This window comes from Phyllostomus discolor, chromosome X (assembly GCF_004126475.2).
Source record: "Phyllostomus discolor isolate MPI-MPIP mPhyDis1 chromosome X, mPhyDis1.pri.v3, whole genome shotgun sequence".
Classification (NCBI taxonomy): domain Eukaryota; kingdom Metazoa; phylum Chordata; class Mammalia; order Chiroptera; family Phyllostomidae; genus Phyllostomus; species Phyllostomus discolor.
In genome coordinates, this window is record NC_050198.1 from 17,855,766 (window position 1) to 17,878,363 (window position 22,598).

A 22,598-nucleotide genomic window follows, 5' to 3' on the forward strand; every position below is an offset into this window, starting at 1 on the left:
TTTTGAACCTGGGCATTCTGGCTTCAGAGACTGTAACATATTGCCTCTCTTATAAGAGATATTAAAATAGCTCAAATAAGCATAAGGTGTAGAGACATCTGTTTTGCAGAACTCCACATCAGAAGGCACATAAACAGAAAATTAAAGTGTAAGTTTATATGTATATGGGTGTACTCAGTTGAGTTACAAGGTTTATTCCCTGGTCACACTTGAATTCAATCTACCCGCATACTACATTTTATTTTTTAATTTTTTTTGCACGCCCCATTTTATTGTGCTTCGCTTTATTGTGCTGCAGAGATGTCGTGCATTTTCTTTTTTTTTACAAATCGACAGCAACACCCTCCAGCAGCAAAAAATATTATAACTCACTTTATTGAGATACTTTGGCACTGGTCTGAAACCAAACCCACAATATCTCTGAGATGTGCCTATATTACATTTTGAAAGCTCTTATGTATACACTCAATAGTTAGGCCCTACTATATGTTTTTACTGAGCTTTCCATGAAAGCTATGTTGAGTGCCTCTTCATGGGAAATAGCTTTCTGCAAGCAATGGTGACCTTGGACAGTCTTAGTGGCACATGCTAATCACAAAAGGGGTGTTTAATGGGAGTTTTGGGGGATTGGTAACAGGTTCAAGCATCTTTTATTTTCATGGCTTAGTTTCTTTGGATAAGAAACTGTGTTCGGCTTTTTTCTCATGAATCTTTCCTATCTGTATATTCTCTCTTGGAACCTACTTGTCATAACGCAGTGTACTAGTATGGCCGTGAAGTCTTCTCCTACTTGAGAGAATGCATATTTTTCTCCCATGATTCCTATCCCCTACCCTTTAAAGGTCAAGTAAGATCTATATGGAACCCAGAGAAATAGACAGTACAACACCTCTAGGCCTTTTCTCTCATTCCTTAATAAAAACCTGGGAAGAAAGGTTATGTTGTGAGCCCAGCTTAGAAGGAACAAGACTTAAATGAGCGTAGGACTCAAGCCAGAGGGCAGAAGGAGCCCTCACAATGTATAGGAAATACAACCAAACTCACAAGGCCTGAATTCTACACACGACTTGAAAACACGAAGTTTTCTCATTACGGACAGTGCAGTTTTTCTGGCTGGTCTACTCTGCACATCTTCCTCACGAACTCACCATCCTGGCATCCGTAGCCCCCTAAGGATTTGATTATATCAAATGGCTTTCCTATGCCGCATGACCAAGGGTTGCAAGCTTGATTTCCATGGATATATGTAACCACGACTGCTGGTGGCATCTTCTGTGATATTTATAAAGACACCAGGGTTACAACCATAAGATATTTGAATAGGGAATGAAAGCAGGTGGAAGAAATGAACAGAAGTGAGGGGTAGTAAGAGGGCACCAGAGATAACATCTCTTGAAATTTGCTTTGTGGGTGTCTTCCCTCTTCATCTACGTGAGTTGTTTTCTTATCCCTACTCAAAGCGTTTTGATCGTTTATTTAAATTGTCACATTTCTGTGTCTGTCAAAAAGGTAGCAATGATGAAGCACGATACAAAACTAGTTAGAATTATTTAAAGGATCTGCTCATCCCCCCTCCAAAAAAGCATTTACTGAACAGCAATTGTGTGCTAAGCATGCTGCTAGGCATTGGAGAAACACAGAAGAAATCCATCTGATTCTCTAGCTATAGCATAGTATTTTTCTGAATTATAGCATTTATCTTTCCTACCACAACCGTTAAACATTACTGAAGCACTTACGGTGGCAGAAGGGGGAAAATAAAGCAGAATTTCATAGCAGTAACTAATAGCATGTACTTTTAATCGTGCTAAAGGTGGAAGAGAGCTTACAAGTCACTAAAAGCACTACTTGACTCAGTGACATTTTTCGGCTTTCCATTTTGGTCATCCTCCTCTCAATTATTGCATTTGTCTCTTAGATTTGCTTATTTTTAATTTTCTTTTTCAATTCCACTTTACATTCGATGTTGTGTTGTGTTAGTTTCAGGTGTGTAGCATGGTGGTTAGACAGTCATAAACTTTACAGAGTGGCCCCCCTGATATTTCCAGTACCCACCTGGCACCAGGCATAGTTATTACAATATTGTTGACTGTATCTCCTGTGCTAGACTTTACATCCCTGAGACTATTCTGTAACTCCCAATCTGTACTTCTCGATTCCTTCCATTTTCCACCCAGGTTCCCCAAACCCCCTCCCTCTGGCAACCATCAGCCTGTTCTCTGTATCTATAAGTCTGCTTGCTTTGTCTGTTCATTTATATTGTTCTTTAGATTGCACATGTAAGTGAAATCATATGGCATTTGTCTTTGTCGGACTGACTTATTTCATTTAGCATAATACCGTCTTGATCCATCCATGCTATAGCAAATAGTTAAGATTTCATTCATTTTTTTATGGCCAAGCACTATTCCATTGTATATATGTACCACTGCTTTCTTATCCATTTGTCTATTCATGGGCACTTGGGGTGCTATCATAGCTTAATTGTTGTAAATAACTCTGCAATGAACATATGAGGTGCATGTATTTCTTTGAATTAGTATAATGGGTTTCCTCAAATATATACCCAGTAGTGGAATCACGGGGTCCTAAGGCAGCTCCATTTTTAATTTTTTGAGGAACCTCCATAGTCTTCCATAGGGGCTGTACCAATCTGCATTCCTGCCAAGAGTGCATAAGGTTCCCTTTTCTCTACATCCTCATCAACACTTGCTGTTTGATGATTTATAACATCCATTCTGACAAATGTGAGGTGGTATCTCGTTGTGGTTTTATTTGCATTTCTCTGATGATTAGTGACATTGAACATCTTTTCATATGTGTATTAGTCATATCTGTATGTCCTCTTTGGAGAAGTGTCTGTTCAGATCCTCTGCCCATTTGTAAATTGTTTTTTTTCTTTTGGTGTTGAGTTACATCATATACATGTTTTTATAAATTTGGGATATTAACCCCTTATAAGATGTATCATTGAAGCCCTGGCTGGCATAGCTCAGTGGATTGAGCGCGGGCTGCGAACCAGGCATTGCAGGTTCGATTCTCAGTCAGGGCACATGCCTGGGTTGCAGGCCATGACCCCCAGCAACCACACACTGATGTTTCTCTCTCTCTCTTTCTCTTTCTCTCTCCCTTCCCTCTCTAAAAAAATAAATAAATTTAAAAAAAATACATAAAATCTTAAAAAAATAAAAAAATAAAAAAACCTCAGCTTAAAAAAAAAAAGATGTATCATTGACAAATATGTTCTCCCATTCAGTGGGCTGCCTCTTCATTTTGTTGATGGTTTCCTTTGTTGTGTTTAAACTTTTTAGTTTGATGTAGTCCCATTTTATTTTAGTTTTTCTTTTGTTTCCCTTGCCTGAGATGTATGATAATATATATAAATATACTGCTACAAGAAATATCAGAGATTTTACTGTCTATGTTTTCTTCTAAGAGTTTTATGGTTTCCAGTCTTACATTCAAGTCTTTAATGCATTTGGAGTTTATTCTTGTGCATGGTGTAAGAAGGTATTCTAATTTATTTGCTTTTGGGGGGTATATCTGTCCATTTTCCCGACACTATATATTGAATAGACTGTCTTTACCTCATTGCATATTCTTGCCTTCTTTGTCAAATTTTAAATTGTCCATATAGGCATGGATTTATTTTGGGGCTCTCTATTCTGTTCCATTGATCTACATGTTTGTTTTTATGCCAGTACCATTCTGTTTGGATTATTATGGCCTTGTAGTATAGTTTGATATCAGGTAGCATGATTCCTCCTATTTTATTCTTCTCTCTCAAGATTGCTATAGGTATTCAGGGTCTTTTGTGGTTCCATACACATTTTTAGAATATTTGTCTAATTCTGTGAAACACATCATTGGAATTTTGATCAGAATTGCAATGAATCTGTAGATTGCTTTGATGTTAATTCCTCTTATCCATGAACACGGTATATGCTTCCATTTATTTGTATCTTTTTCAATTTCCTCCTTCAGTGTCTTATAGTTTTCCAAGCACAGGTCTTTTACATCCCTGGTTACATTTATTCCTGGGTACAGTCACATGCCAGTTCTTGAACATCTCCCATCTTGAACAATTCGGTTCTTGACCAAGCTGTCAAACAAAACTTTGATTCTTGACCCAACAACCCTTTCATGCTGATGCCTGTATGAGCAGTCACACACCTCCAGGATAACAAACAAGACAGGGTATATGATTTGGTTTTCAAACACATCTCTTCTCGAACAACCTTCCAGAACAAATTAAATTCGAGATCCGAAGTTGCACTGTATTTTTTTATTGCAATTGTATATGGGGTTGTTTTCTTAGTTTCCCTTTCTGATAGTTCATTATTGGTATATAAAAATGCAATCAATTTTGGGATATTTATTTTGCATCCTTCCACATTATTAAATTTATTAATCAGTTCTAGTTTTTGTTGTTGTTGAATCTTTAGGGTTCTCTATATACAGTATCATGTCATGTGCAGATAATGACAGTTTTATTTCTTCCTTTCCAGTTTGGATGCCTTTTATTTTTTCTTGTCTTATTGCTGTGGCTAAGACTTTTGGTACTGTGTTGAATAAGAGTGCTGAAAGTGGACATCCCTGTCTTACTCCTGATCTTAAGAATGACACTTTTGGTTTTCCCCCATTGAGTATGTGAATCTTTTACATATGAGTTTGGCCTACTGTTTTAAAATCCAACTTTAGCCTCCAAACTGCCCCGTGTCAGAGTCATATTATTCTGAGCTCTTTGCCCACTCCCCAAGTCTAGTCCCATTGGTTCTGATGTTGATTTCTAAAATGTGTCTAGTACCTACTAACAATTTTCAGTGGCACTGCCTTCTTTCAGGCTTTCTGTACTTTCTGAGATATCTCCCTAAGATATTTTCTGGCATCTGTGTTGTGATTTATCTTACAAGATATATCTTCTTAAAGATTGATATAAATATTCCTAAACTGCCACTCTTTTCAGTTTAATTTCCCACCAGTGATGGTTCCCTACTGATCGCAGAGTAACTCTAAATGCCTGAGTCCTGAGCTCAAGACCCCGCATGGTGAGGCTGTAGTCCTCTATCACTAAGCATAGTGTAATGCATGGCCTAGGCAACTGATATACCAACATTTCCCCACCTCATTTCTGGTGCCCAAAGGAGCCATTGCTTTCAACACATTCTCAAGCCATTAGCTAATTTTACCTGGTCTAATGATCACTTGTTTTCTGTGTCTTTATCGAATGTACAAGAATGCCAGCTTCTTGAAGAAGATGCCATACATGGTAGGCCTCTGCATTTTTCACGGCACTCGTTGTGCTTTCATAATTGTTTGTCCAGTGATATAGCATAGAATGCAGTGTAATTAAACAAAATGTCAGACCCTATAGTGGGATGACACCTAAACTTCCCCTGTGACATGAATACCTAGACCATTTTAAATGTCAGCAGAAGAGGATATTTCAGTCTTAGCAAACCATATGTTTGAGATCAACTCAGCTTCAGGGATAGAATAGGTGACTGAACTTCTTAGAGGTAATTTCATTTGTATTTATCAGTACTTATCACAGACCAAACACTCAAGTCAGAATATAGTGCCCATGTCCATTTATACCTGAGAAATTCTAACAACCCACACGGCAAGGACTTTGTTGGTGTCGTATTAAGCTAATGGAACTAATGACAAAAGTCTAAATCTCTCCAAAAAATGGAAAACATAGCTAGTAACTAAGCTTTAAACTTCATCTCAGTTGGGCTGCGCTAGGAGACAAAAGATTCCTCAGTGAAATATTTTCTTCTTTATTGAAATACCCTCCAAAATAGCAAACTTCTTTCCCATTAATGAATGTTCAAGCTCACAATAGACTTTCACTCAATAATATTGTCACTTCAAGGGAAATCCTTTCATTCCTTATCAACGTTCCTAATAAAGTCTGTCTCTTAAGACAGAAATAACCAACCAATTATTTCTGACATGTTCTTTCACAAGGGAAACAAGAGGCTCAATTTGTTCACTCCCCAGAGAATCGCTTCTGAGTGACTCATATCTAAAGTCAAGCCTTAAATTTTCCCCTCAAAGCCATCGCTATGAAAAATGAATGGGCCCTTCCACATCTCTCAGCAAATTGAAATTTTTCCAGGTACCCAGACTTATCCGTTTGGCTAGATTTAATAATAACTACCAATATAGGATTAATTGCCTTACCTTGCCTAATTGGCAAATTCAGTAAAAGTGATTTATCTCCATGGTATTTCACAGTGGTTCAATTTCTAGCCTGCCTTATAATGAAATGCTGTTGAAACGGAGAGCAAAAGATCTTATCGCAGAACACAGAGAGGCACATCTGTAATATTCATGGTGTACTTGCGAGATTTGCAAACAGTTTTATTTTGACAGAGAGAGTGCATGCGCTCATGCAAACCCTCTGATCTGAGCAGAATTTAAATTTATTTCCAGCAACAAAACGTGCCTTTTTCTTTAATTTTGTCGCCTATAATCATCCCTTAGGAAATAAAAACAAAACATATGAGGATGACGTAAGGATTTAATATCGAATCCCACAAAACTAAAAAGCCTCAATGTTACTTTAGCTGACAGGCGCGGTCATGCAGCGGAGTGGGGTGGCTTTCTGACCGCTCCACAGCTACTGATGCGTTCTGTCGCCAGAAGGAGACATTTGCTTGTTTCTATTCAGTTACCAGTCAGGAAAATAAAAGCTGCAAAGTGAATCGACAACTATTTAAATAAGGCTTTAGATTGAACTCAGTTACCTAAAGAAAGAAGATTTATCTGCTGTTTTATGGAGCGTGGCAAGACTCACACACACAAAAAAAATCCACTCCTTATAGTGTGAACTTTTAAGAAAATACACATGGTTTACATGTGAATAAAGGGAACTCCTTTATAAATTGTTGGATGTTATTAAATCACTTTTCCCCTCACCCTAGTTAATTCAAGGAACAAGAAGAGTGTTATCAATCGTCAGGCTTTCCCTCAGCTGTGTTTTTTCCCTTGTCTTAGGTCTAACAAAAATAACCAGTCCTGAAGTGGGTTTAAACAGATAAAGGTGCAAGCTGACCTCGCTTTCTGAACCAGCAAAAGCAATTCCTCCTGCTGCCTTTCATGCACTTATATGGGTAAGTCCTGGATGGGCAAGATCACACAGTCGCCTCGCATATCATTCCGCTGCTTTCGTTTTGTTTCAAATTGCCCTCTTCAAAGCAATTTCGTACTCATCAGAAATGGCAAATTTGCAAAGTAATAGAATCTATTCGAATTTTATGACAGTATTAGTCAAATATTTTCCATGCCATTCACTCTGCATCTTCCGGAAGAAAGTACAAATCACCTCAGGTAATAGTCAGGTGGGAAGACCCAGGGCGGCCTGTCTCTGCTTAACACAGTCTGTTCAAGAGTTTCAAGCTAAGGCTTTCCCTCGGAGCCTCCCTAAGTCATTCACATTTGGTAGCCCCACCATTCTGCCGTGTGGCTCTTGGAGTCCTTGGTAGCGGCTTCCTCCTCAGATTGCACGCAACCGGTGCCAACATCCTTCCCTCTACTAGACAACAATACTGGCCTTAATCCTGCCCTCCCCTGAAATGCCTCACAATCCCAACTAATGGAAACATTAATACCATGACTGGAAGGAACATTGGAAAACAACTGGCTCATGCTTCTATTTCCAAAGTGAAAAGATGGAGAATCTGAGAGATGAAGTAACTTCTGAACACACACATTCATTTAGTGGTAAAGTTGGGATACTCTTCTGGCTTGCAGGGCGGGAAGGTTGTCATAGCCTGGGTTCTTTCCCAAACAGGTTCTGAGTCAAGGACTTAGGTACAAAGAGTTTATTTGGGAGGCAACCTCAGGAGGCATTATGAGAGGGCGGAAATGTGAGACAAGTTACCCAATGGCCATCTGGGGCCCGTTCTTGCTGGAAAATGCCTGAGCGATTATGGGAATGGAGAGGCACCTTGGCGAGGATTCTGGAGTGGCTATCCACCATCTCCCATCTCTTGTAGTTAATGGCAGCTCTGGCAATAGTCACTCCGCTTCCTGCCCACCCTCAAACTGGCTGAAACTCTCCCGCAGCCAGCAAATGCCCTTAAAGAAGAGCCACTGGTATATATATAGAACCTGTCTGCATGCCAATGCCAGCAAAGGCCAAGGGGGAGAGGGTGGGTGCAGAGCCTACTGGAACAATGCACAGTCCTCACAGGAAAAGCGGTCCAATTCGAGATCCAGCACTGGACCTAACTTCTTTACCAGGTGTTCAATTAACATCTACGTGACAAGTTCACCTCTCCTAGTCCCAACTTCAAAGGGAAATTAAAATACAGTTGGTGCTTCTTTTCCTGGTGGAATAGCGGGTAGGGATGACCATCACTATAGCTGTCCTTGAACTGCATTATTGCAAACGTCTGTGTCCCCCAAACAGCTTTGGGGACAGTGGTAGCAAGGGCCTGTCTCATGTGCCACTGAAAACGAAAGCTCATGAATAGGAAAAGAGTGTGGGGCTGAGAAAGAAAAGTATCTCTTATCCACACAGAAGAACCGTGAAGCTAGCTGTGATAATGTGTTATAAAAGGAGAGAATGAAGTCGGGCGGGATGCGGATTTAAGAGATCTGAGCTGAAACAGTATATATTTCCTTCCAAGGCCATACATCTAAGAACCACAGATCCTGAGTAAAGTTGTCAGCTAATTGTATAATGATTACTAGAATGAACCCCCCTCAAAATTCCAGATCAGAAATATGTTCATAGAAATCCTAGTCCCAGAAACAATAAATTCCTTCGGGCAACCAGGGCATAACTGTAAATGTACAAATAAGCTGACGGAAGATAAGCTGGAAATATTAAAATTAATAGATGCTGTGTTTTATAGGAAAGCAATGTGACACACATCCATTTTCATCAAGCTTGGCCTGTTCCAAGATATGATATATTGAAGGTAAAACATTTAAAAAGAAATCTTGTCTTATTTTTTTTAAAGATTTTATTTACTTATTTTTAGAGAGGGAAGGGGGAGAGAGAGAGAGAGAGAGAGAGAGAGAGAGAAACATCAATGTGCGGTTGCTGGGGGTCATGGCCCGCAACCCAGGCATGTACCTTGACTGGGAATTGAACCTGCGACACTTTGGTTTGCAGCCCGCGCTCAATCCACTGAGCTACGCCAGCCAGGGCCAAACCTTGTCTTATTACTTAAATTTGCACTGTAGGTAATCCCTGCAGAGACTCTCCTGCAGGAAGTCAAAGCCTGAATAAACCACATGCCCTCATTTTTCGCTTCCAGAAGCATGTTTGAATTTCCTTCTCCAATATGAAAAGCCTAGCTGTGTTACATTTGAAAGCCAGCCACTTCAAAAAAAGATGAGGCAAAAATTATTTTAAAACTCGACTGAAGCTTCAGCTCTTTCCTACCTGTATACCGCAGTGTGTGTGTGTATCTGGTACACCTCTACAAAGACAATTAGTTTCCCGGTAGAAAACAAACAGCATAATATAAACCAACCTTATGTTGTTGAACTTGACGTTTGAGGTCCTCAAGATCGGGTCCAAGGGGCTCTTTCTCCATTTTCCTCGTTCTCTCCTCTGTTTTTGTCAGCCAGTCATTTAACTCTTTCAGTTGCAGATTCTGGAGATCCATTAGAACTTTATGTAAACTGCAAATTTGAAAGATGTCTATTATTACCTCTATCAAAGCAACTTTACTTACTATTATTGAATCTATTAACAAGGGAAACGTGTTGACACTTATAATTTATGATGTGTTCTCATTGTTTGGTATGTGTTGGACATTAAGAAGATAAGGACAGTGCCCAATCAACCACCTCTGACTTTACTCTTTCTCCAATTTATTACAGTTCACACATCCCAATTTTCAGAAAGTTTCATTAAGCTAACTCAAAGTGTACACGCTAAGGGAAGCGAGACTCGTCCTTGGCAATTGAGCTAGTAGTATATCTTGGCAATTGTTTATATCTCCATTATTTTTTTTTCTTTTTAAATCCTCACCCAAGAGTATGCTTATTAATTTTTTAAGAGAAAGAGGAAGGGGTAAGGAGAGAGAGGGGGAGAAACATTGATGTGAGAGAAACACTGATGAGTTGCCTCCCATATATGCCCTGACTGGGGACCGAACCCACAACCTTTTAGTGCACGGGACAACACTCCAACCAACTGAGCCACCCAGCTGGGGAGAAATAGATAAGTTAAATAATGTTTTTTCAAAGATGTACACAATAGCGGGCTGGGTAATGGATTTAAAGTCCAAAGGCTTGGGTTCACAGCTGTAGAACCAAGTTCTTACACCTCAATTAGAATTCAGTATCAAAGACATGGGATAGTGTCTTGCCTTTCAATCACACAACTTGATGGTGAGGATGAAACTTAACACTGAGGTTATGCCATCTACTAATTCAACAAAAATCTGAGACTCAAACATAGAGAAGGGTTAGCACCTATTTCAAGGTAAATATTCTTTATGAAGGCATAGTTAAAGAATTGTTGGAAACCATAGTATACTGGACACTAATCTAATACTGCTACAGAGGATATAATTTAAATTAGAAATGTACTATTCTGATTTATAAAATCTTTACTGTAAATGCTCACTAGCCAGCATCTTCAATCCCACAAAATACACCAAAAAACCTGAGAGTGTTTAAAATATTGAGGGGACACCATTTATTGACCCTTAACATTGGAGGACCACACGTCCCCTAGGGCACATTGCAATCAGAAGTCTGCGAGCATGAGCGTTCCTTTACCAAACAGGAAAAGTAGGCATCTTTTTATGCAAAGTGACATAGATGAAGCGTCGATTTCAGTGGAAGCAAAACCTGACAGGTTGTTAGTTTAAGTCTCTTAGACAATGAAGACCATCCCAGCATTGCGAGGTATATAAATCTCCCACTTGATTGCTTCAGTCGATCCCTTGAGAGTAGACCTGATAATAACACTTCGTGAGAACTGGCTGCGGTATCCTTTGTGTTTGTTGCTTTTCCTGCCCGGCTTGTCATTACGTTCAGCTAAAAATCTTACATCTCCAAAAACTGAGAGAGTAAAAAATCCCACGTGATTACTGAAGCTCGATGCAATGTTTCAAGTGTAACACGCTTTTGTTTGTTAATAAGGGGTTTCATTTGAAAATATTATTTACCTTTTTTTTTAACCTCGGATAGATATTTCATTCAATGAATGCTCACCGAGTTCCACATCTCTGCTGGAAATTATTTGTTAAGAATGAGAAGAAGGAAAGACTTATCCTCATATTCAGGTAGCTTAAGAGATATTTAGAGGAATGGAGACATCGATGATCACCATATTACAAGGAAACCATTAGCATTAGATTCATGTATATATTTCAGAGCATACATAGAACGATGCTCCAAATTGACCTGGGGTCATTGGGAAGGATGTGAGTACAGAACACGGAGCCTGAGAGCTGAGACTTGGAAAACTGATTCATACCCACATTGAAAGTAATCAGGTGTCAGGGATAGAAAGGTGAGAGAGACCCGCACAGCCCGTTTCTGTCACAGTGTGTACATTCTGGGGCTGGGAGCCAGAGATAATACATAGCTCATTAGGACACTGGTGAATTATAATTGTGAGCATGCCATGAATGAGAGTAACTGAGTCTTTCAAGTAAGGAAAAGCTTTTTTGAAGTACTGATATTTGAGGAACGCTACCACTTTAAGAGGAAGCGTGATGAGAAAGGGGTAAACACTCTCTATACAGAAGGACCCATCTGTGCAAAGGCCCTGAGGCATCACAGAGGACCAGGAAGGCCAGTACAGCTTGACTGTATAAGGCAGAGAACACTTCTATCTTGTCACACCCTACACTAATCCCTGGGTCCGAGGAGGTTTCCTGAACTCTGCCTGAAACTCTGAAGTCTAAACCTTGAGTAATCATTTATGCTCTTAATGGTTTCATCTTGTAAACCCAGACTCAGGGAATAACTGATAACAACACGTATGTGTCCATTGGTGTTTTGTCAGGCATTGCATCTTTTATAGGTGGAATGTAAGACTGTCTGGTTGGAGGTTCCTGGGGGAGAGAACAGCATGCGGGGTGGCAGGCAGTGCATGGGGTCACTCAGTATGCAACCCGTGTGGTTCAGTGTTTTAGTGACTGGCACAGTCACATCGATGTTTCTGAGCCAAACAGATCCCCACTTTACCGCTCTAGGCCAGTGGCTCTCAGAGTATGGACCCTGAACCAATAGCATCATGTCAGCCCCTGGGAACTTGCTAGAAATGCACATTCTTAGGCCCTGCCGCAGACTTACTGAGGGAGGGGCCCAGAGGTCTGTCTCAACAAGACTTCCAGGTGATTCGGATGCACGCTCGGGTTTGAGAATCACTGCGGTGGCTAATGTAATCTGCATCCCCTATAACTCACCCAAACTCTGCCCCGACCAATACGTTACCAATAGTGACATTAACAGAAGGGCAAGTGCCAGTGGCCAGGAGGTGGTTATTATGAGTTATTTTGACATGAGACCATTACATTCTCATCCTGATGTCATCTCCACTTACAGAGACGAGTAGGACCTTCGATTCCTTGAGAACGGCTTTGTATTTGAGGCTCCAAAAGTCAGGGATTTCACATGGTTGAAGCCTGAACTTAGCCTCAGAATAAGTTTGAAAACAGAAAGATGTAAGTGTGGTGGGGAGGGGGGGAGGACACCAAGCATCATGGAAATGTGTATCATTCATCCCTGTGTGGAAAGGCTTCCGAGAAGACAATTTTTAACTGTGTAAATATTTATTTTCCTTACCACAGGCCTCGACTAGCTATTGGTCACCAGTGGTCCATATGCCTCATTTGCTCTCATATTAATTGAAAAGGAAATGAAATTGTTGCCAATAGCTAAACACCGTGAGACGCCACCTGCAGCCTTTTGCCCTGGCCACTCTTGAGAACATCTGACATGATTTACCAGCACTGAACCTGCCTTCCTATATGGCAACAACCCGTGACTCTGAATAGCAGTGGTACCGCACAGAGCAAGCATGCGCGCTCTGGTTGGCCGCCGTCCCAACCACTCCTTACCCTCTTTTGTACCCATTCCCATCCCTCTGTTTTCTCTTTCTGTTTCCTATCATGGGCATCTGGATGTGCCGCCCTGTCGAGTTTTGTTATGGCTTCTCCAACTTAAGTATGCAGAGAGACTACCTCAGGGTCCAGATTTACATTCAGGATGTCAGGTCTGAGAACTTCCATTTCTTTTTTGAGGTTTTATTTGCTATTATAGTTGGTATTCGATATTATTTGATGTTACTTTCAGGTGTACCAAATAGTTATTAGACAATTGTATAATTTATAAGTGACCCCCCTCCAACAATTAAAGTACCCACCGGGCACCATACATAGTTATTACAATATTATTGACTGTATTCCCTATACTATGCTTTATATCTCCATGACTATTCTGTAACTGCCAATCTGTACTGCTTACTGGCCCACCTTTTTCACCCAGTCTCCCAACGCCCTTCCCTCTAGCAACCATCATCTTGTTTTCTGAATCTGTGAATTTATTTCTGTTTGGTTTGTTCATTTATTTGGTTCATTAGATTCCACATATAAGTGAAATCTTATGACACTTGTCATTCTCTAACTTATTTCACTTAGCGTAATATTCTCTACTTCTATCCATTCTGTCAGAAATGTTAAGAGTACCTTTTTTACTGCTGTGTCGTATTCCATTATGTAAATGTACCAGAGTTTTGATATACATTCCTCTACTGATGGGCACTTGGGCTGCTTCCATATCTTGGCTATTGTAAATAACACTGCAATGAACATAGGGGTGCACATATTCTTTCAGATTAGTGTTTTGACTTTCTTTGGATATATGAGCTCTGTCCAGGAGGTATCCAGCCATGTACTATGAAAAAGAGACATTTATTAAAGAAGCTACAAGAGACAAGAATCATTGTACACAGAACAATGACGCCTCAGTCCCCTTCAGAGTAGGCACCTTGGGACCTCACACAGTTCTCCTAGTAACCATCAGCCGCCTCGTCATATTTCCCTGAATCTCATCGATGGCCTGAAGTCTCTTTCCTTTCAAGGGTGATTTCAGTTTTGGGAAAAGCCAGAAGTTGCAGGGCACCAAATCTGGGCTGTAGGGGGCGCTGAATCACCTGGGTGATTTGATGTTTTGCCAAAAAACTCTGCAGGAAACATGATACATGAGCCGGTGTATATCTTGATGAAGCTGCCAATCACCAGTTGCCCATATCTGCAGCCTTCTGAATCATCCAAATAGTTTCTGCAGAGGAATGTTTAACTTAACACAAAATTTGATGGACAGATTCATTGCTCTACTTGCTCAGTCATTTTGGATACGACCACTACACAGTACACATGCTCAGTCAAGGGTGTCTACCACCCCCACTGACTAGTACAGTGAAGTTGTCATCATTCACATATGCGCACTCCAGGCCACTCTCCTTGGCTGCCAGGCTACATTGATGTTGCTCAAACTGTTCTCGTTATATTAACAATGGCTGGACTTTTTCCAGACAGAGCTCATATACTCACAAGTGGCCAAAAGGCAGTCCCATTTGTAATTTTTTTTAAAAAACCTCCATGCTGTTATCCATAGTGGCTCTACCAGTTTGCATTCCCACCAACAATGCATGAGTGTTCTCTCCTGAGATCTTTCATTTCTGGCAAGTGTCCAGGTGAAGCCAACGTTGCTAGGCCATGAATGACACTTTGAATAACAAGAATCTAGGTGAGAATGTTGTGTATTTGAAAGTCACTGCTAGTCTTCTTACCGTGTGGATGTCTGTGTTTGATCCATTAGTTAGCCACTGCTCAGGATTGGAAGGCTGAGGAAACATACAGGGCCCAGCAGAAGTAAGGCCTGCTTGAGTGTGGCTGGTAGGGGAATACTATGGGTGTCATAATGCATAGTTTTCATTTGAACATGTCACCTCAAATGTCCTAGGGTGTGCTTGAGTGTGATAGTGTTATGTTACAGAAGGACATGCTGATGATTTTGTAATAGAAGATTTTGGAATAAAAAGGGGCGTTCTGTGTGCAGGACCCTGTACATTAATCTGATGCTGGTAGGAAATTATAAAAGGCTTTATACTCAGCACGCCCCAACATTCGCCATTATTCTAGTATTCTTCTTGACTGGCGTGGCTATAGGACTACTAAAGCTGCTCTCCCTCGGTGATCCCCCAAATACAATGAATATTATACAATTAGGGAATCGGCTCTTTCTCGTTATTGTGGCCTAGTGCACAATTTATTTAAAGTGAGACAAATCCCAAAAAAGAACACAGGATTTGCTTAAGACTGAAACTCCTGAGAAGAAATGAACCTGGAGATCAGACAAGTTGCAAGAAAAGATGATGTCCAAGCAGATCACGTCTGTGAAGAGCTCAGCTATGTACGGTTTTCCCTTGGACTATAGAAACAACTGTTTTTAATGTAATATTCAAAAATATTTTCCTTTTCCGTTGTTGTTCCTTGGGATATGTGATTATTCAGTGACGCCTGGTCAGTCCTTACTGCTTTCTGTGCCGGGGTCACATGAAATAAACAAACAGGTGCTGAATCGTGCTGTTCCTGCCGCTGTCGCCGAGGCCTCTGAAGAGGCAGCATTAATACATGAGCAGATGAATTACAGGCTGGAGTTCCCAGGGCGAGCAGTGACAAGGAAGTGAGGACGTGAGTAGTGGCCCGTGACCACGCATGGACAGAGGAAGAAGCACCATGAGAACAGACTGACAGCTGCCATGGGAGTGGGTTTGGGGGAGCGGGTGAAAAAGGTGAAGGGGTTGAGAAGTGCAGACGGGTAGTTACGGAATAGTCACGGGGATGTAGATTACAGCATAGGGAATACAGTCAATGATATTGTAATAACTGTGTATGGTGCCAGGTGGGTACTGCAAATATTGAGGGGAACACTTTGTAAGTTATAAAAACATCTGACCACTATGCTGCACACCTGAAACTGATATGAAATACTACTGGATGTGAACTGTCCTTGAAAAATAAAATTGAAAATTTTAAGGAAAACAATTGTTTTAATTTAGGTAAAAGGGGATAAAAAAAAGAAAAGAAAGGACTTGAATCTTGGTATAGCTTTTGAATTTTCTACTTTGTGACTCAATTTAAAAAAAAACCTCTATAATTTTGAAGCAGAATCTTGAAATTACCACTTTTCTAAAAGGCGGGTGGGGGCAGAGAAGAGAATAAAGTCCTTATTTGAAGATTATACTCGAAGCTATTGGACATATTTTTAAAAAGAAAAAGAAAATTTTAAAAGTTAACTCTTTAAAAATACATTTCTATGGTTCACAGGATGCCATTAAACAGATGACTAGATTCACAATTATAAAATATTTTTATCTAATTTTTTCTGATGAGAAAGACCAAACTGGACTTTCAGGCAGACTCAGAGATATATAGAAATATAGAGTGTGATTTAAAGAATAATTCTCAAAGTTTAGATGCTAAGTGATCTGGAAATCCCATAAGAAACAACTGTCTTAAAACATTTATACCATTTTTCTCTTTCGCAGAATGAATTATTTCGTGAACATTCAGCCTGTCTCTCAGAATTTTGTCACTTACGTGACCAGCTGGTCCCAATCAATATAAAGACGCAAACCCAAAGCTCAAACCATCCGTGTGTTCATAAAAATGCAGGGCACTTCGGAAACATTTACGAAGCGCCAGCAATATGTTCCGTGGGAAGGAAGGGGAGGTGAGGAGCTTAAGAGTGTAGGTGACGCCGGTCTCCTTCACAGGAACAATCCACAGAAATGAAAGCCCAAACGCAGTGGCGTTCCACTATGGTACAACATCCAGTTAGGAGAGAGGTGACAGATATTTGCTCTGCGCTGACTGGGACACGGGCCATTTGGTTGGCACAGAAGGCCTGATTGAACCGATGACACAATTGTCAGAAAGCCTCTGGTTTTCCCCTGTTGTGAAGTCCTGTATGATGGTAAAACTGTCACCTAGGAAAACCGGGTCATAGCCTTGTCCTTACGTGCTCTCTAGCCTCACTTGTCATTGAACCCTTCCCAAGCATCTTGGCCCAAGTGAGAAATGCCGGGGTAACAGTATTCTGCGGGGAATAAACGACTATGGCTCCATGGCCTGAAGAGTCCTGCATCTGCTTTCATTGTGAGATGAAAGAATAAAACTCGGGCTCTCCAACTTAGGGCAGGGACGAGGCTGAGGTCAGGCATCTGTAATCATTCTCTAATAAAGCTGACTCCACAGCAAAATTGTATGTTCTTTATTTATTTATTTATTTATTTTTTATTTTTTATTTTTTAGGGAGGGAAGAGGGGGGGAGAGAGAGAGAGAGAGAAAGAGAGAGAGAGAGAAAGAGAGAGAGAGAAAGAGACATTAATGTGCGGTTGCTGGGGGTTATGGCCTGCAACCCAGGAATGTACCCTGGCTGGGAATCGAACCTGGGACACTTTGGTTCCCAGCCCGCGCTCAATCCACTGAGCTACGCCAGCCAGGAAAAATTGTATGTTCTTTCACATTAACCCTAAGTCAGAGAAACACTTCTGAGAGTTACACTCCATGAAATAATGAATTTTAAAAAAAATAAAAACTTGTTAACAAAATGATCTATTCGAAATATCTAAAATGAAGTGATGCACATATTTTCAACTGTGCGGGGAACTGAGTGACTGAAATCACACCTAAAATTAATGTGTTTCCTTATTCAACCTGTTGGCTTAAAAATCTTAACAAAATGGTTTTAATGAATAGATTATAGAGTCAATTTTACCTCAGAAATTCTGTCCAGGCAACTGGATTCTTTCAGAAGGCACACATATGCTCAAATACATAGTTGTTCTAACTCCCTTGTATATGCTTTTGTTTCATTTACTCTACTGAGAAAGTGATTAATAAAAGTAACGTTTAAGTCTGGGTTTTATTAAAATTGCCAGAGAAAGGTGAATTATGTCCAGCCAGGTGATTCCACTAAATGCTCAGAGTTGAAGATAATTTTGCTGGTTTTCAAGACCGAGGCAAAATGTTTACTTCAGCCCTTTGATGCTCACAGGCCGGCCAATGTGTGCGTAGCTGCACCCAGGCGGCATGGCCATGTCAGGATGAATGTGAACCAGCGGTACAACATCGAGGCAGGTTCACGACACTGAATGTCTTTACCCAGTTATTCGCACACTAATTATACTATAGAAGGTGTTAGCTATCTATTAAATAGCAATTCTGAGCTTGTGAAATTTGTGACTTTTATTTTTTATTGAATTCACTGGGGTGACATTGGTTAATAAAATCATATAGGTTTGGGGGTACGATTGTTTTTTTTAAAAGAATTATTTATTTATTTATTTTCAGAGAGGGACGGGAGGGAAAAAGAGAGAGAGAGAGAGAAACATCAGTGTGTGGTGGCTGGGGGTCATGGCCTGCAACCCAGGCATGTACCCTGACTGGGAATCGAACCTGCCACACTTTGGTTCGCAGCCCACGCTCAATTCACTGAGCTACGCCAGCCAGGGCGACAATTATTAATACATCATCTGGATGTTGTATTGTGTGGTCGCCACCCCAAGTCAAGTCTCCTTCCATCACCATTTATCCCTCCCTTTACCCTCCTCCATCTCCTCCACCCCCTTCCCTCTGGTAATCGCCATACTGTTGTCTGCCTATGAGGTTTTTTTGCTTAATCCCTTCACCCTTTTCACCCAGACCCCCAACCCCATCCCCTCTGACAGCTGTGAGTCTGTTTTTTATATTTATGACTCTGTTTCCATGTTGTTTGTTAGTGGATTTTGTTCATTACATTCCACATGTAAGTGAAATCATATGGTACCTGTCTTTCTCTGACTGGCTTATTTCACTTAGTATAATGCTCTCCAGGATTTTTAAATATAATCTAATTTATGAATAAATAATTATATTCATCACGCATCCATCGATAGAGGTATTACTATAATTACTCCTGACGATGTAAAGACTGATACTAGCCCAATGTACAGATGGGGAAGTACAGGTTCGCCTGGGTCAAGGGCACGCAAAGGAGGCTGCAGAGGGGTGATCGGGGAAACTGGCTCAGGAGCCTCCTTCACATCGTGCTGCTACACGGCCTGTGCTAATATCTTTTTTTTTTTTTTTGGTAGAAAGGGCTTCTTTTATACCTGTTTGTCATTTCATTCATGGCATTAATTACCAGAATGGAAGAAAATGAAAGTAAAAAGAAGCTTGCTTCATGGGATTTTATAGAAATTATCATTAATCGATACTTTTACTTTTTCTTCTCACCTAAATAAAATGGGCAGTCACTGCTGAAACAGTCTTCCTTAGGATGAGATTCACATGGATGACGGAAACCACGATACTTGGTTTTAATAATGAACGAAACACAGTGAGACTCAGTCTCCCACAGACACATAGTGGCAAGGTGCAATGAATGACCAGATGTTTTAAATATTTATAGTGTTTCATTAAATGTATGAGTCAGAGAGCATGATATAACTTAGGCCCTCCAAAAAGCAAACCCTGCTTTAAAGTAGAAAAGCAATATCGAATTGTTGAAATAAAAGTTTTAATAATGTGTACAGACATACGTAAAGGTGTCTTGTTGTGTGGCAGTAATGAATACTAATAGGTCATAGGAAGAACATCAGTGCTATTTAACTCTCAAGGTTTATAACATTTCTCAGAGCTCAGCGATTGCCCTGTGAAATATAATGGTTAAAACTGAGCACCCAATAAAAACAATGACACCAAATGGGTAAGATTCTCACCATCACTGTGGCCTCCACCCTGCCACCTTTACTGTCTCTACTTCCACCACCATGGCCAGTTGCCCATGCTCAATTTCTTTTCTTTTTTTTTTTTTTTGCGTTTTCTCATCCACTTTATTACTTTTTCCTTGTCTATGTTATTGTAACAATAACATTTCTCCACCTTTATCTTCATTTTGAGAAATGGAAGAAACTAAGGCCTTAGCTTTCAGCTAGCATTAGCATTCCTCTACAAGAGAAAAGGTTATTTTCTTTTTTTTAATATTTTAATCTTTGTTCAAGTAGTTTTCTCCCTTTTACTCCCAATCTATCCCACCCACCCAACACTCCCCCCTTCCCTCCCATTACCACCCTCCCCCTAGTTTTGGTCCATGTGTCCTTTATACTTGTTCCTGTAAACCCTTCCCATTGTCCCCTGAAATTCCCTCTTCTCTCCCCTGTGGTCACTGTCAGTCTGTCCTCTATTTCAGCATCTTTGGTTATATTTTGCTTGTTTCTTTGTTTTGTTGATTAGGTTCCTGTTAAAGGTGAGATCATATGGTATTTGTCGTTCACTGCCTGGCTTGTTTCATTTTATTTCTGAAAGTTTCCTTCCAGCACCTGTGTGGGTGGTGATCCCTCTTGCCACGTGCCCCGCCCTACCCCACCCCACCCCTCCCTCTCACTCCAATCAGTACATCCTCTTTCCTCCCAGCCTTCATCACTCCTCCAAAGACCCAGCTGTGAATCCTGACACTGGGTTTCTGTCTGTAAATCTTACACACTAGTAGAGTAATTTCCATGGGAGAAGGAAGTGAGGCAAAGGCCTATCTAACAGAATCATATAAAGAGTTTTTCCCCCTGAAACAAATGTGTTCATCCTTCTCTCTACAGCGTCACCACTGCCACCAATAGGTGCACTGACACCTTGGGGCACGGGAGAAACCAAAGACAACAGGTCATCTACATTTCTCAGAGTCCCCACTGATTCTGAGAGTGACCATTATATTCCACCCAGCAGCCTGGTCTTGGAAGCCACTGTTTTCGGCCTGCAGCCTCAGAATGAGGACTTTAGAAAGAACTCACCTGCAGAGTTCCCCTTTCAACTGCTTAGACGTGAAAGGCCGTTTTCAAACCTCCCTCAAAATTAACTGCGTATTAATATTTATTTCTCCACTGAATGGAACGTGAGAAATACTGTTGTCTTTAAAAAGATATTCTGTGAAGCCAATATATGCCATGGTTTTCAAAACCCTGATTTATTTTTTCCCTGCAGCCGTGTAGCTCCACAACAATTTAATTATTGATATTCTTCAACTATCCAGAACAAGATTAAAGTTCAAAATGCAAACAAATTCATTTGAATTTGGAGAGCATCAATTCAAAATAGTAACAGTAACATAATAAAGAAGCTGCATGGCTGGATGCAAAAGACTCTTGAGGCAAATACGTTATGGTAACCCTCAATTCAATCTCCCTGATTAAACGCTTACGAAGCAGACGAAGAAACTCACAGAGGTCGTCACAAACCAAGGACGACTATTAACTACAGTAACTGGAAGAGGGTTTAAATTATCTTTAGTGAGAATGGGGGCTGTGGACACTCTGAGATAGTATTCATTTATCGGGCGGTAAACGCCCCCTCCCAACTTCAATAACTATGTCGCTATACAGCATCTGGCACAGTGGCGGGCACATGCTAGTCACATGCTAAATACCCCTTGAATGAATAAGTGGCATCACTTAATTATCCATCAAACGTTGGGAGACACAGTACAAAAATGCAACCACTTTCCCAATCAGAAATACCAGACTTAAGATGATAAAAATGTCCGATTCTATTCAGTGTGCTCAGGTTGAGCCAGCCTAGTAATTTCATTTGAATCATTTTTTTTTTGGTCATAAATCAGAATGCCATCCGTTTCCCCTTTGTTAGATCAGTTACTGTTTCTCAAACAGGGAAGTAGCATTTTTTAAAAAATTTCCCTGCCTCAGGATCTTCCTATTCGCTTTCATTTGGTACAGCTAGCTGCGTGACTGTCTTCTTCCCTCCATTCAGGGCTCTCCCTACATATCACTCGTCACAGAGGCCTTTGCTGACCGGCCACATACACACAATAACTTACACATGTCACTTTCTAAATCTTCCCTGACTTTTCCCCTATTTATCATTTTATGTCATCTGATATGATATGCATATTTTTTAATCGTCTGTCTTCCCCGCTGACCAAGATAGCAAGTTCAATAAGAGAAGGAGTTGGTTGGTCGCTTCACGGATATTTCCCTGGTCTCTAAAATAGTGCTGGGAATACAGGAGCTATGAACTATTAGATGGATGGGTGAACTATTAAACTTAATTTTCAAATTACCATTTTTTATCTTGTGAAAAGGCATGGTTCCAAAAAAACGCTACCTTCTACTCTCATTTCTACGAATCCCAGACTTTTGGCTTTTTCTGTTTATAATTCAAGCCATAGGAGTCACAAATTTTATGTTATTGAAACAGGGATTATCCACATATTAACTGCACATGTACAGAAAAAAAAATAGTCATGGCCAGCCATATCCATTTGAACCTGATCAAATAACTGTATTAATAACCACTGGTTATTAGGTCAACAATTGTCAAGACTCCTGTATTGTCTCTATTACATATTCAAATGAGAATTTTGTTATTCTATTAACCACCCATGGGAGATGACATCAACAGTTGAGGGTTGGTTGAGACATCACCACCACCATTTTCGGGGTTTCTAAGAAACCAGTTTAAATGTTTGGCCCACCTCTTGGGAGAAAAATAGCAACGGAAGATACTGAAAACAGTGCCCTACAAAGGAGTACGGATTTATAATTTTTAACA

General features: G+C 40.4%; 1 protein-coding gene across 1 annotated transcript in view; it reads right to left on the minus strand.

Moving 5' to 3' along the window:
- DMD (dystrophin) overlaps nt 1–22,598 on the minus strand; it is a 1,951,120-nt gene that overhangs the window by 1,366,532 nt on the left and 561,990 nt on the right. The window contains exon 12 of the mRNA XM_036016633.1: nt 9,498–9,648. Within this exon, the coding sequence (XP_035872526.1) occupies nt 9,498–9,648 (151 nt within the window). The remainder of the gene's footprint in view (nt 1–9,497; nt 9,649–22,598) is intronic.